The following is a 15,638-nucleotide window of genomic DNA, read 5'->3' as shown; positions in this document are numbered from 1 at the left end:
TAAAAAATAAAGGAAATTGAATAAAATGTGATCTTTGATCAATTAGCAGCAGTTCAACTTTTTAGTTGAGTTAATTTCTTATCAGTCGGTGACGGTTTGATGCGGGAACGGAGCATTTCTCTTTACAGTACATTATTTCCCGTGGGGAAAAAATGCATTCAGGATTGGAACAAGGTGCGTGTTCACCTTTTTGGAGTCGTGATGTAGCATGCATCCATTAGAGAGTCTTTTATCTGGCGCACACGGTCACACTCCAGTCACTCCCTCGTCCGTTCAACCCTGCAGAAAGCATCGGCCATGCCAGACCCCGCACGCGCACAAGCGCTCCCGAACAACACTTTTTTGGGGAGGGGGGTTCGCCTTATCTGCTACGGCGCGCTCTAAATAATGGTCCTGGTTGAGGTGAGCGCAAGACTAAAGGGCATGGAGGTCACGGGCGGATAAGACAATCGCAGCAAAGACGCTTAGCTGCTGCACCTCTACGCCCTTGTGGATAAAAGTTGTAACTGCATTGCGCACTATTCTGAGCATGCTATTATTTCTCTTTATCAGCATTATTTCATGATGGTTCTCTATTTATTCTCATTTTATTTTACTTTACAATAACTACATAGATAAATTATGTATTTAATTATTTCATTTTTATTTTTTAATGCTATTTTCTATAATTATTTGGCAATCACATAAAGTTGGACAACTTGAGTATTCCTTCAACGTCTGTGATATAAAAGTCCTGCAGTAGTGACGGTTTACCAGCAGAGGGCGCTGTTCGTCACGAAACAAACACCTGTAAGCGCCGTTTATTACCACTAGAGGTCAGTGTCGATCAAAGATAATCCTGCAACACGCGGGTTTAAATGACAAAAAAAAAGAATAAAAGCAAAGGAAAAAAATGTATCAACTATATTTAAATGTATATATATTTCAATATTTGGTATATTTAAAAAATAAAACTAAGATGTTAAGGTAGACATTCTGGGTAATCTGATCCAAATGAATTGTGTGCTTATTGTGCTGCAGGCGTGACTAAATGCTTCATTAGACCGCAATAACTCTTCTATCATCTTCGAATAGTTGGACAGAATATTTGTTTTAATAAGTGGACGGGTTTGATGTTTGAGGTCATTATGAAATACGCTGCAATGCATCACGAGAAGCATCAAAGCTTTAATGAACTTGTTGACCAAAATGTAAAAAAAAAAAAAAGAGAGAGAGCGAGAGAGAAGGAGGGAAGCCCATCTGATTAGGGCCTCGCTTTCCCAGCTCTGATGATGCTGATGTTGGCCCACGCCTCGTCTGATGTCCCTGCTGGGCCCCCGTAAAGAGGCTGGCAGGGCCTCGTCCAAGACAAAGAGGGGAAACAGAGAATGTGGGCCACCTTTGGTTCAGTTTGTGTTCTTAGACTTCAAGAAGAGGGGTCAAGTCCAGAATCTCCTCATGTGGACTTTGTGCAGACTTATTCTTGAGGCTGCGATGGAGCGTGACGGGGTTGCAGTAGACCACCACTAGATGCGTTGTTTCATGACGCCCGCTTTCTTGCTTCCAGCATGAGCCGCAGACCGGCTAAACGTTACATCAAGTCACCTCTTTTCGATTGGGTTTCAGGCATTTGTCAATCCATGTGTGCATAGAGCAGCAAGTCAGTCTGAGGGGGGAAAAAAAGATCTGACAGCACCAATCAGCCCCTGGTGGTGTAATGGTACAGCTGCTGCCCTTTAAGTCAGCGGGCTTGGCTTCAATCTCATGCATGGACGCTTAAAAGAAATCTGTTCATTTGTTATTTTCAACTAAAAATACTTTATTGAACAAGTTGTTGTCAGTCCCTGGTGGTGTAATGGTACAGCTGCTGCCTTTTAGGACAGTGGTGAGGAACTCGATCCCGCCCCTGGACTTAAAAAAAAAACATACATTTATTTTGCACCGAAGTTATTGAACAATTTAGTGTCAGTCCCTTGTGGTGTAATGGTACAGCTGCTGCATTCGAAATCAGTAGGCAAGGAGTTCGATCTGGCGCCCCCCCCGCCCCCTCAGTTTTTAAAAATCTGTTCATTTGTTGTCTTGCACTAAAAATACTGAACAAATTGTCAGTCCCTCGTGGTGTAATGGTACAGCTGCTGCCTTTTGAGAGGCAATGGGTGAGGACCTTGATCTCGCTCCCGGACAGTTTCTTTAAAACAAAATCTGTTAATTTGTTATTTTGCACTAAAAGTAATTTATTGAGCAATTTTTTGAGCTGTTGCATTTTAAGGCAGTGGGTGAGAGCTGTGATCCCACACACTTTTTTTTCATTCTGTTAATTATTTTTGCACTAAAAATAATTTCTTGAACAATTTCTTTTTATGTTTTCATATTGCTCCAAAGCATGCATAAAGCTAAAAATTCAGGTTCATGTCAAATTGGATGAAAGTAGCTTTTAATGATGCCCAGTGTGACTTTTCACAATAAAGTAACATTTTTTTATGCAGTTGCATTGTTATGCTTGCTACAGTTTGACCCTGGAACAGATTAATTCCTTTAGTGTTATTTCCAATGGGAAAGCTAAATCTGCTTTGAAATGTGAACAAATCGGAGGTCAAGCGGCGTCCCAGAACTGATTCCAGCTAATGCCTTTTGTCACAATAGGGAATGTTAGTGCTGCGGTATTGCAAATATGCATTATTTGTTTCTTAGCCGACCATGTGAGGGCTTTACTTCTCCAAGATAAAACCACCCAGCAAGAAAAGTGACCAACTTACGCTTTTATTTGCTGTCGCCCCCACCGTGCAGCTCCTTTTCTGTGCTCACCAAACAAGGTCAACTGACCAAAACAGGCACGTGACTTGTGTACGTGATTTTTTGTTTTCTTTCTTTTTTTACACCTCGTTTGAAGTCAGGGGCATCCATCCTAAAAGAAGAGCGAGCGCACAAACGCGCCCCCGCCGTGAGCCGGGCCGCTGTGGGAGATTTATGGTCGCAAAAGGGCTTTAGCGTGTACGTGCCAACGTTGGACCAGATTCCCAAAACACGCTTCAAGTGGCTGACATCGGCCTCGTATGTCGACACCGTCATGTGAACGCAGCCACTTTGCTCCTTGTTCACGTCTGGGACATCGCTTTTTCTTTCTTTTTTCTTTCCACATTTTTGCCCCGGGTATCCAAGACATGCGTACACATTGGAAGGGGGTGGCAAAGTGACAAACAACAGGAACTGTTTTGATTTTTGGCGTTAGCCATCTTGGACTTGTTGTGTCAGATGTTTAAAAGTCAGGAGGGTTCTTGCTAAGACACGGACGAAAATGGGAAGATTATTTCATGACTTTGGTCGCTGCTCCCAAGGCAAAGATGTCACATTCTCTTAAGCAGGGGTGTCTGAAGTGTGGCCCGGGGGCCATTTGTGGCACACGGCTGTTTTTCTATTGGCCCGCATTCAAAAAATGTAATTTAAAAAAACTGAAAAAAAACCCTGCCAAAATGGAAAAATCAGCAGTAGTTCTACGAGAATAAAGTGAAAATATTAAGAGGTAAAATTTTCTTCTTTTTTTCATAGCATAAAGTTGAAATATTAAAGTGGTTGGAGGTTTTTCTTAAGTTGCAATATTATGAGAGACAAACAAAACAGTGAATAAAGTTGTTTTGGGCAAATTTGGTTGCAGGGGAAAAAATTACAATGTTAGAAGATTAAATATTATTATTATTGTAAATATTAAGGGAATAAAGTCGGAATTATGAGAAAATAATTTACAAGAAGCAAGTTTAAAATAGTTGGGGGGGGGGAAACATCTGTAATTTTATGACAATAAAGTCAAAATATTAAGACAAAAGCTTGTATTTTAACAAGGGAAAAAAGTGCCAATTTTACCAGAATAAACTCGTAATATAAGGGGAAAATAATCTCATTTTAGTAGCATATTAAATATAGCATAGCAGCATATAAATATTATATTATTAATATTAAATATTGCTATTTTTTAAAAGTGATAATATTATGAGAAACAAAACAAAATAAAGTTAGTAATTTTGGGAAAATTAGGTTGAGAAAAAGTTATAAAATTATGGGAATAAAGTCATAATCATGATAAAAACATTTACAAGAAAAAAGTTTAAAAAGTTTGAAATAAAAAAAACAGCCGAAATGGGGAAAAATCAGCTGTAACTGTATGAGAATAAAGTCGTATTCTAATGAGGAAAAAAGTCGCAATTTTACGAGAACAAATGTATAATATGATGAGGAAAAATGTCATTTTAGTGGCATGGAGATGAAATATGAAAGAAAAAAATGTTTTTTTTTTGTAATATGAGAAAGTTTTAATTTTTAGAAAATTAGGTTGAGAAAAAAGTTATATTATGGGAATAAAGTCATAATTATGACAAGAAAATTTACAAGAAAAAAGTTGAAATAGTTGGAAAATTACAAAAAAAACCAGCAGTAATGTATGAGAATAAAGTCAAAATATTGAGACGAAAAAAAGTCGCATTCCAATGAAGAAAAAGTCACAATTTTTCCCAGAATAAACTCATAATATGAGGAAAAATGTCATTTTAGCAGCATTAAGTTGAAATATTAAAGACAAAAACAAAACTAAATAAAGTTGTCATTTTTGGAAAATTAAGTGACGAGAAGAAAATTTATGAGAATTATTTGAGACACTCACAAATGGGCAAAAAAAAGAAAAAAAAGAAGAAAAAGAAAAAAAGAGCAAAAACCGAAGTTGCTGCAAATAATGCTTTTGACCTGTTTCATGAAGCATACGGTCGATACCTGTATGTTTACATAACTTCTACGCATACCTGCAGCACGTGTTGCTTTGCTAAATATCCAAGAGGCAAAGGCGCATCCGCTCATTATCAGCGTGTGGCCCTCGCTGGGAAAGGTTTGAGCCAGCGTGCTACTGATGTGGTCTGGATGCTGTCCTGATGTATAAGACATGCAGTATCTGCTGTACTGTACTGTACTGTACTGTACTGTACTGTACTGTATGTGTGCAGCAGCTTCCAGCACTGCTTTGTGATTATTCGCCTTTCAATCATTTCTTTGGCTCCCCGCCCTCAAACGCTTTCCAAAGCAAACCAGCTGATTCCTCGAAATCTCTCATTCAGCCGATTCCAGGCATTGCAAAGCCCCAGTCTGGCCTCATGGAAGTGCAGGAATCCCTCGCGCTATGCAAAGTTTAGCATCTGCAGGGATGTCTCCCGAGCACCTGGGCTCACACGTGTCCCGGCGCTAATGAATAAAACATTTGTTTGTTTGTTTGATGGTCTGCAGACGTCAAGGCCGGCTTTCAGGCTGACCCAGACACATACCTGGCGATCCCGAACGCGAGGTAACATCTGCAAAAAACATTCAGCCATTTATGACCTTGCACAGCTGATGCAGCTTGGAGGAAAAAAAAAAAAAGATTCTACTATTCTTCTTATCATTGCCCCCCCCCACTGCTCGCGCTTTGATTTAGCTTGTGTGCCTGGAGTTGACACACATTCTCACTCTTCTCAGCTTCTGGCATTCCTTTCTGCTCCCCGCCTCGTCCTGCTTTGAGGTCAAAGCTTTCACTGGACACTCAGACAAGAGGCTCCCTCTTCGCTTTTTCTCACGCGGGACGTCGGCACATCCAAGTCAAATTCTTCACTGTCAAACAGTGCATCAAAAAGGCGGGTGTATGACAAAAGGAAGCGAAAGTAACGCTTGGCTTCTGTTGAAGAAAATGCAAGCAAAAAGGTGTGTTTGCTTTCAGATTCAGTCGAATAGATTCTCATAGAAGACACACTCGCATAGCACAATCAGAGTTGCACAACACTTACATATGACTTGCATATGGAAACTACTCCGAGAAGAGTCAGACACACAAAAGATACGTTGCTTTCACTCTCTCGCGCAAGCTTAGCTTTCACTTCTGCGCTGTAGGTTCTGTGCACCCGTCACTCTGCTGGCCGCTTCATCAAGCTTCCTCACGGATAGCAACGCGGTCCAAAGAAAAGCGAAAGTTAGAGAGTTCTAAAAATGGCTAAATACGTCTAAAATGTTGTATAAAAAAATCTGAAAGTTAATTTACGTGTTGGCATAAAAAAGGCAAATAATAACGTTTTTAATCAAATTAAAATCAACTAAAATTGAAGGTTCTTAACTCTTGGATCCTATTGGGAAAAAAATGTAAACTAAAGTGCAAAAAAAATTTTTTAAATGTCTGAAAATCATGCATGAAAAATGTGAAAATTAATGTAATAGAAATTAAATTAAAAAATTTGAATTTAAATTAATTTTTAAAAAAAGGCAGCAAGGTTGTTAAATCTTGGCTCCTATTGAAGAAAATATAAGCCAAAAAGTGTTACATAAAAAAAAAAAACCTGAAATGCGTCTCAAGTATTGCATAAAAAAATAGCAATTTTTTGCAAGTTTGCATAAAAATGCAGTTGTGAAATAAAAATAAAGCAAAACTACTCAATCTTTTTAAGGTTCTTAACTCTTGGATTGTAATAAAGAAAATATAAGCTTAAAAATGTTTGAAATATTGTATAAAAAAATCTGAAAATTCATTTTTTGTGTTTGCATAAAAAGGCAGCTGTTTAAACAAGTTAAACTAAAGCAAAAGTACTCACCCTTTTTACAGTTCTTAACTCTGGGATCCTATTGAAGAAAATGTAAGTTAACATTTTTTTTAAATGTCTATGATATAATGGAAAAAATGTATTTGTGTGTTTGCATAAAAGGGCAGCTGTATAATAAAAACTGCAACTAAACTATTAAAGCTGTAAAAACGGCTAAATATGTGACGCGTGGAGCGCTTTCTATGGCCATCATCACACTTTCAGACCCATTTTTACACCATTTTATTACACATTCCAATAGCAAGAGAGCACATTGCATAAATGGCTTGTTGATTTCCATACAGTCAGTGCGGAACATTTCCTGTTTTGCTTTTATTTTATTTTATTTTTAGCAGCAATGCCCACTTTTTTTCTATCAGTTGATTACGCTGCAAAAATGTCGGCGTTGCCGGGATATTTTGCTAGTGCTTTGTTGCCAATGAACCACATACTAATAATTGTTTCGCTATTGTTTAACAAAACAATACAAAAATATAATAAAATATATAAAAAAATGAATAACTTATGCAATAATTGTAGTTTAGTTTAAAGGGTATATCAGAGTATAATGGTTATGTACACGTATACAAAAGGATTTTTCTGGTATTTTGGACATTTACAACAATTAAGGTGCACTTGAGTGTCTCGCTCCAAAATTGCATGACAGCAAAAAATACATTTTCCAATATATCAATACATAAGAGTACAGTATATAACACATATGATTAGCAAATACAAAAAGGGGTCAGGTTTGTTGTGCTTTAGACAAATCATTTGCGGTGTTAAAGCCAAATAAGTGCAGATTTAAACTGCGCTTAAAAAAAGTAATAATAAAAAAACAGAAGTAGTCAGGTCAGGTTTACATTTCAAATTTCACAGTTAAGTGCACTTTTGTCCGAGCAATTCCTCACGGGACAAAAATAGACGCCCGAGGGTGAAGCGTGTAGCGTCGCTCTGCTGGCGTCCGTTTGAAGGTTCGATTCCAGCATTCTTAAAAGGCAGAGCACACAACAGGGAGGTGTGATGCCCGCATAGCACCGTAGTGAGCACGTATGAGCAGCTGTCGTCACGTTCGGGCCTCCGCCGCCGCCGTAAACTCTACGTAGCACCCTGCTGGTGTGGATGTTTTGGAAGGATTGGACACATAAATTACACAATTATTAGCAAATCTGGTCAAAATTCATTTACAGATTATGTACACGTCGTCAAAAATTGTCTGCTGCCTTCAGATGTGGCTTTGTGTCTTTTAAATAAGCCCATATATACAAAAATTGACTGGTCCATGCCTCTTGTGCAAATCCGGACGCTACTCCATGAGAATAGTGTCTCTGTGGTACTGTGGCTCGGGTGCAGCTTGTGTTTATTTGAACCAGTGCAGGTAGTTTGTCTTCAGAGCGGGGAAGCACATGTTGTTGCTGCACGAGCCCCCGTAGCTGGGGGGGCAGGCGGAACAGGGGACCCCGACTTTGTAGGGAGCCTCTCCGATCCAGTTGCCCCTAAACGACACAACAAGGAGGCGTGTGAATGTTCTGAACTCCTGTTTCAACTGATTGAACTGAGCAGACTCATGCTTCAATTGGTGACCGCGATAAGTGAGTTTCCGCAAAGTAGGATTTCTTACTTACTAATGGAATATTTTCTGAGTTAGAGCATAGAAAAACTGTTTACGGACGTCTAAATACGCTTTTTAACATTATTAGACATGAAATAACACCCCTATAGTCACCTTGACACTCCTATTACCTGATATAGTAGACATAAGACAAATAAGACATCATACAGACTCACATGTTAGCATTGGGAGTGTTTGATTTTGTTCTTTTTTTTAAACATTAGAGCCCTCTAGACATGAAATAACACCCCTATAATCACCTTTACACTCCTATTACCCAATATACAGTAGTAGACATAATAAGACGTAAGACATAATACAGACTCTCACATGTTACCATTGGGAGAGTTTATTCTTTTTTAAACATTATTAGAGCACTCTAGACATGAAATAACACCCCTATAGTCACCTTTCCACTCCTATTACCCGATATAGTAGATATATAAGACATAATACAGACTCACACATGTTAGCATTGGGAGAGGTTCTTGTTCTTTTTTTTTTTTTTAAACATTATTAAAGCCCTCTCGACATGAAATAGCACCCCTATAGTCACCTTTGCACTCCCATTACACAATATAGTAGACATAACAAGACAAATAAGACATCATACAGACTCACATGTTAGCATTGGGAGTGTTTGGTTTTGTTGTTCTTATTTAAACATTATTAGAGCCCTCTAGACATGAAATAACACCCCTATGGCCAGCTTTACACTCCTATTACCCAATATAGTAGACATAAGAAGAGAAAATAAGACAATACACACTCACATGTTAGCATTTGGAGAGTGTTATTCTTTTTTAAACCTTATTAGAGCCCTCTAATCATGAAATAACACCCCTATAGTCACCTTTCCACTCCTATTACCCGATATAGTAGCATTATTAATAAGACATAATACAGACTCACACGTTAGCATTGGGAGAGTTTGTTGTTGTGCTTTTTTTAACATTATTAGAGCCCTCTAGATATGAAATAACACCCCTATAGTGCACCTTTGCACTCCTATAACCCAATATAGTAGACATAAGACATTTTGGACTCATGTCCATTTGTGTTGTTTAGAGGTGCTAGGGGAGCTGAGTGGGCGGGAACAGGCCACAGCAGTAGCCTGTGTTAGAGATTATTATTATCGTGTCTGTTGTGAGATCGTTCAAACCTTCCGGCCATCAAGTCTGGTGCTTGTGTGTCTCACCCAACATGACAGTAACATTACTGACACCTACTGACCAGTGTCGAATACTACAGATCATCATATCTTTGAATGTGTCTTCCGAATGCCTTATTTGTATTTTACTCCATTTAGCCATTTTTATGCTTGAAAATGCCTAATAGGCTAAAATCAACCACAAACACAGCAATGATTTATGAATATATTTTTGAAAACCGTCATAGTCAAGCCACGAAATTCAAGACCGCCACCCATCCGCATAGCAGGGAGAGTTGGTAAATCTCAGATTCATCAAGGCTTTGACCAAAAAAAAAAAAACTGGAGACGGGAGCGGAGACAATTTTTGGCCCGTGTTGAGACCCGAAGGACAGACTAAAATAAATAAAATCTCTGATTTGTGTTCTGCAGGCATTATCGCACGACTATAAATCAGCTGGCTACATTTATAGCACATTAAGTTCTAAGTAGACACCAGGCAAATTGCAGCTGCGTTTACGTGATTTAGTGGCGCTAACACTTGATGACCTGCGCTGAACCACAAGCCAGGTCGTGTCGACTCTCACGAGTGGAACAAATGCAGCGTTTCCAAAAATAAACTAGGTCATCAAGTGTCTTACACGCCGTCTCTCTCTCTTCCCAAGAGAATTAGATGTACCTGCTCGCGGGCCCGTTTCGCGGCTCCGAATCCCCCACCGACCCTCCGCCCCGGCGGCGACACGGGTGGCATTTGACAGGTCGGCAGGGGGATTAGGTTAACGGGTTCATTCGCACGTGACGGCGACTTACTTTGGCGAGTAGTTGCAGACTAAATACGTCGCCCGCTTCCACACGGAACCCCAAACGTTCATGTTGTGGCACGTGTGCACGGCACAGCCCACTTTGTTGGAGGTGGCCCACACCATCTGCAAAACAGGCCGAGGAGGAGCGGTGAAATTGGGTGCATTGCTTGAACGGGATTAGGGGTGGTAACAGAGTCCTTACCTGTGTGTAATGGGTGCACATGGGGCCGTAGCATCGGAGGGGGCATCGGGGGTTGCAGTCGCGGGGGTAAGGAAAGGAGTAATCCTTGACCTCGTCGTACCATGGCTTCACCAGCTGCAGAATGGACCGATACCTGCGAAAAGACGATACCACCAACACTCTTCATTGCCTTCCATTGTCTTGCGCTTATCCGGGTCTCAGCAGGGAAGCCTTATTAATCGCCTTGTTGTGTCAATTAGCCCAGGATGTTGTTGGCCTATCTTCATGTATTCTGGAACACCCCTGAGGTCAAACAATTTGGAATTGGACCCATATTTGGGGAAAAAATAGGCCTCGGAAGTCTGTTTCTTGGATGATGGGGATTACGTGGCTTTTTTATTTGAGCTTTTTTGTGGTACTTTTCGTGACGCCTCTTCCAAAGAAGGACGAGCCTCAGTGAGGAATGTTCGGAGAGGAAGACGAATGTGCGTGTGTTACGTACGTTATGGAATTAGTCAGCATCACGTTAGCCCCGTTAGCCTTTTCCTACTAGCTGTGGTTAACTTCTTTTTACTTCTTTTGCACTTCATTATTTACCTTTTGTATTTTTTTTTTTACCTACACAACAAAATTTGTTTTTTTTATTTTATTTTAGATTTATTGATTTAAGAAAAAGAGCGAAAACAACCCACTCCCAGCTTTACAGCATTTAGAAAGATGGAAATTTACACAAAAATGAATAATAATATGAATAATAGTAACAGTCATGTTTTTTTAAAAGCATTTGTCGGTGAATTTAAGGCTGCGTAATCCATTTGTGCTTTTGGGGGTGGGGTTTCATCGTTTCATTTGCATAATTTGACATGTAACGGACGCTGTAGGAGAGACTAATTGTGTAAAAAACACGTAAGCAAAACAAATATGTTTAGGAATATACATATTCTCCAGTTGTCTTTTTTTAATGTCACAAACAAGACGGAGCCGCCTGTCAGGGGCCCACAGCAGCACCCGCTGCTCGTTGAGCAGAGCGAAAACGTGCTTCCATGTCAGAGTCTGGGGTCTGAATACTCGCTAAAAGTTGGCAACACTTGTCCCTCCTGCTCCGTCGTCTTATTCTCTGGCAGGCCAGGTGCGTGCGAGGGTGAACAGGTCGTCCCAAATCGATATGTGGCCGCCACAAAGAAACAAATGTATGGGAAAGACTGCTTTGTGTATATATTGAAAAAAATATAATAAAACAATAAATAAATAAGGCATTGGTTCTCAACTGGTGGGTCATGACCTAAAATTGGGATTTTAGGTGAGACTTTTTCAGTGTGTCGCAGGTCTTAATATATAATAATAATAATATAATGACCCGATGTCCGTGAACGCACCTCTCATTTCTCTCCGTGCCATTTGCTTGCTACGAGGTGCGCGCCATGTTTCTGGCCAATCAAGCTTGAGTGAGACGGAGAAGGACGTGAAGAGGAGACGTCCGACACACAGCTGCAGATATCTGCTGGAGAAAAGCGTGCCGTCGAGAGAGAGAGACACCGTCTGCAAACGGTCCCGTTAAAATAGAAATTCTCTGAGTTTGTGATGATAAAAAGGTCCCTGTGTGGGTTGTCGCTTGTTGTTGAGGGGTGACGGTTGAGAAACACTGATTTGGGGCGCCATGGCAACGACACCGATGCTGTTCAATGCCAAAATAAGCCTCTAGTTGTTGTTGTTTTGCCGTGCATGTTTGACATAGTGTTGACATTCTTCAATGGCAAAGTGCAATCGTTGTGTGGGAAGCCCGCCAAAGTAAAAGCTGTGTCTGTCTGTTAGCGTTTGTTGATCCGAGGCGCCACGTGAGCATTCCTTGCGCAGTCACCGGGTCACCTTTTTAAGCAGGAAAATAAAACGGTCTTCAAAGCAATGACCGTGACCGCTCGAGGAGTGTCATCCCTGCTGAGAGCGGCAGCAGATGTCGCCCAAGGGGGGGGGGGGCTTGGGGCTGCGGGGGTTCAAAGGTCACCTACCGTCCTGTCCTGACGGAGAGGTTCTGACCCAGAAACCTGAGGAGGTGAGACGGGCCGTGCTCCCACAGGCAAGCGTGGGCCCAGTTCTCAGCTGACTTGGCCAGACTGTCATCCCACACCTGCACACACACGGAAAGCATTACATAACTGATGTAAAATATTGACACCAGATCCACTCCGTCTACGTCCCATTCAGCGGTGAGATGTGAGATAAGGCGCTGTTGTCACGACGACCGGCATCCATCACAACGGTTACATAAGAGAGGAGAGCCGACCTATCAGGCAACTCTTTGATCCAAAGGTTTTCCACGATGGTGACGGAAAATTGGACCGTTTCCCAATATGGAGGCTTGCTAGACACCCAAACACAAGTGGTGTGCGTGTGTGTGTGTGTGTGTGTGTGTGTGTGTGCGTGTGTGCGCACGTGGGTCATCCCGTGATGATTTAACTACAAAGCTTCATAACTAACGCCACAACTAGTGGAAGCACACTTTATAACAGAGCAAGGAACCATATTTGGTAACTCGAGTCTAAATGAACACCACATGCATCACTCTGAGGCTGAAGAACCACGTGACTTCTGCCAGCCAATCAGTGTTGAGTACCAATGAAAGTCAGGGAAAAGTTGTATTTGAAAATATTGTTGCAATAACACTCATTTAAAATTGGATAAATTGCAAAAACGACCAAAAATATGTTTAAAAATATATATATCAATAAATAATAACCATTTTTTAAGAACTAATTTAAAATGTGACTAACTGCAAAACCTACCACAAATATTTACTTTTTAAAAGATATAAATTAATAGAAAATAAATAATAAAAAAACACTTTTGACCGACCAAAATAAATTTTATGAAATAACATTAAACTACCAATAGTATATATTTAAAAAAAAAAAATTATTAAAAATAATAAACACTCATTTAAAATATATATAAATAAATAAAATAATCCCACGAGTAATATACATGTACATTCTTTATGGACACCAACAAATATCGTAAAAAATATTTTTAAAAATTTGACAAATTGCAAAAACTACCAATATTTTTCTTTTAAAAAAGGAGATAAAACAAATACCATAAAAATAGTAAATAAATTGAAAAAATATGCACTTTCTGTGGTTAAAAATGTTATTTCGTGAGTGGGGTTTGTATGGTGCACCATTGCATATTGACATAAGCTCCAACAATAATCGCAGTGAAGCCCTGCAGTGGTGTTTTTTCTGCAAAATAACTGTTGGGCATCCATATTGCTGTTGCCAGTGGGGCTCCACGAGGATACATGACCATGACCCCTGCTTCCTTTTGGAAGTGACTACTTAGGTGGTCCAACACATTGCTTAGCTACCGAACAGCTGAAGATGCCAATTCCCTTCTAGAAAAATGCGACTTGACAATCCTGCAGTTGACTAACATGTGCATCATCGAAGTCTGATGCACGTGTGCACAAAGGGCCACTCACCATGTATTCCATGTTAGACGCTGGAGGAAACACCTTGCCTCGCACTTTGTTGTGGTAATCAAGAATGGCCACCATGTCGTTCTGGCTAATGTAACGCTTCCTCCTGCTTTTAGAACTGCTGGCGTCGGCTCCCGTGCCGGTGCCGGTGAAATTGGCCGCTGGCGACGCCGGGGATGGCGCGTCGGTGGCGGCGTCCACGGCGACCGCCAGTGCACTTGCTCCGCAGTGCGTGCACAGAAGTATGAACGCGAGTAAGTGAGGCTGCATGCTTGCAAATCCTTCCCGTCTCCGATTGAGCTGCAATGAAAGTACAAATGTTGTGTCAGCGCACCTCAGAGTAACATTGAATTCTCACGGATGATAAGTCTTGTACCTTTCCTCTGCAAGCGATGCCTGGAGCTGTCCGCGCACGACAGTTTTTGGAGCTTGGCAAACTATAAGAGGTCTTCAGGAGAAGGTGGTCTCTGCGGGTTTATATAGTCTATCCAGTGGACGATGCAGGAAGTGCATGTGGAGGTAGAGGACCACCCTCCCTCGCTATGTCACCTGAAACACAGCATCATTTGGAGACCATCGACTTCTGTTTTATTCATTTACGAGTCCAACTTTTGACGTCAGTCACCCACTTTCGTTTTGAATGGCTCGAATTTATTATGTTTTTCCTACTCATGCATTAGGTATCGACATTGGCATATGCTGTATATATTTTTAAAAAGATAATGCTCAGGTATTAATTTAAGAAATGTTTTAAAGAAATAAATACATTCATACAATAAATATAATTAATCATTTTTACAGAAATATTAAGAGATTACTTTTAGAATTAATGAGTTTTGTAAAAAAAAATAAATAAATAAATAAAAATTAAAAAAGCAATACTCGCAACCCATATCCAAAATTGCCATTTTATTTTATTTTTCAAAAAATATTAATGCTTAGATATTAATTTAACAACATAAATAACATTTTATTAATTAAATAAAAATGTTAAATAATGTTTGTCCAGAAGTATTTTTAGCTCGCCTTCCGTGAGAAATGATAATTAAAAAAAATAACAAAATACTAAAAAGACGACAATCACAACTCATCCAAAATGATGCTATTTTGTTTTATTGAACTGTTACATTTTTTTCAAATTTTATATATATATGTATTTACAAAGATGATAACGCTCAGGTATTAATTTAACAACATAATTAACAATTAAATTAGTAGAATATATTTAATAATACTGTATATGGTTTTTACAGAAATATTCACAGCTCATTTTCAATGCAAAATATATTTTTTTTACTTAAAATAACGAAAATGACGACAATCACAACCCTTATTTTATTGAATTAAATTTTTATTTTTCCTGCTCTGAATTAACAATATGTATATTTGTAGAGAACCATGTATATTTGCATTCACTACTGCAAGCTTAAAAAAATTAATAACAATTTCAATTCTCTCATAAATTGCATCTGAAAAAAGGACTCATTGAACGCCATGCAAATACGCCCCCTAGAGGCTGTGAGCGGCATATATGGTTGACGTCAGCTGCACATTTTTTTTATTCCTTGATGCTGCACGATAACAGGAAGTGGGACTGCTTGTGTCAATGAAAACTGAGCATGATTACGTTGTTCCAGCGTTGGATGTCATTAGCTTGCGTAGGTCTGCCTCATGTTGTGCGGCCTGCGAAAAGACGGCCGGAGAAGCTGAACTGGTGCGTGTTTCTGATATAACGTGCGTGATGTTGGAGAAGGAGCCGGCGGCTCTGACTCAAGCGAGTGGCGGCGTCCGCTTCCATCCATCTTGGTCGTCACCTTCATTACGCGATAAAGATTACACTTGTTCGTTCGCCGCGCGGCTCCA

At 39.9% G+C, this 15,638-nt stretch overlaps 1 protein-coding gene across 1 annotated transcript; it reads right to left on the bottom strand.

Moving 5' to 3' along the window:
• Positions 1 to 6,789: 6,789 nt before the first annotated feature.
• pi15a (peptidase inhibitor 15a) lies at positions 6,790 to 14,314 on the bottom strand. The gene is made up of 6 exons (XM_054765834.1): positions 14,152 to 14,314; positions 13,779 to 14,075; positions 12,310 to 12,428; positions 10,325 to 10,457; positions 10,130 to 10,245; positions 6,790 to 8,053 (listed from the first exon to the last, which is right to left on the bottom strand). Exons 2-6 carry the CDS (start codon positions 14,043 to 14,045, stop codon positions 7,918 to 7,920), a joined length of 771 nt encoding a protein of 256 aa, XP_054621809.1. The 5' UTR covers positions 14,046 to 14,075; positions 14,152 to 14,314; the 3' UTR covers positions 6,790 to 7,917.
• Between the last annotated feature and the right edge of the window lie 1,324 nt (positions 14,315 to 15,638).

Source organism: Dunckerocampus dactyliophorus, chromosome 21 (genome assembly GCF_027744805.1).
Source record: "Dunckerocampus dactyliophorus isolate RoL2022-P2 chromosome 21, RoL_Ddac_1.1, whole genome shotgun sequence".
NCBI lineage: Eukaryota > Metazoa > Chordata > Actinopteri > Syngnathiformes > Syngnathidae > Dunckerocampus > Dunckerocampus dactyliophorus.
Note: the sequence above shows the minus strand (reverse complement) of the source record. Positions and strands in the feature narration are given on the sequence as shown.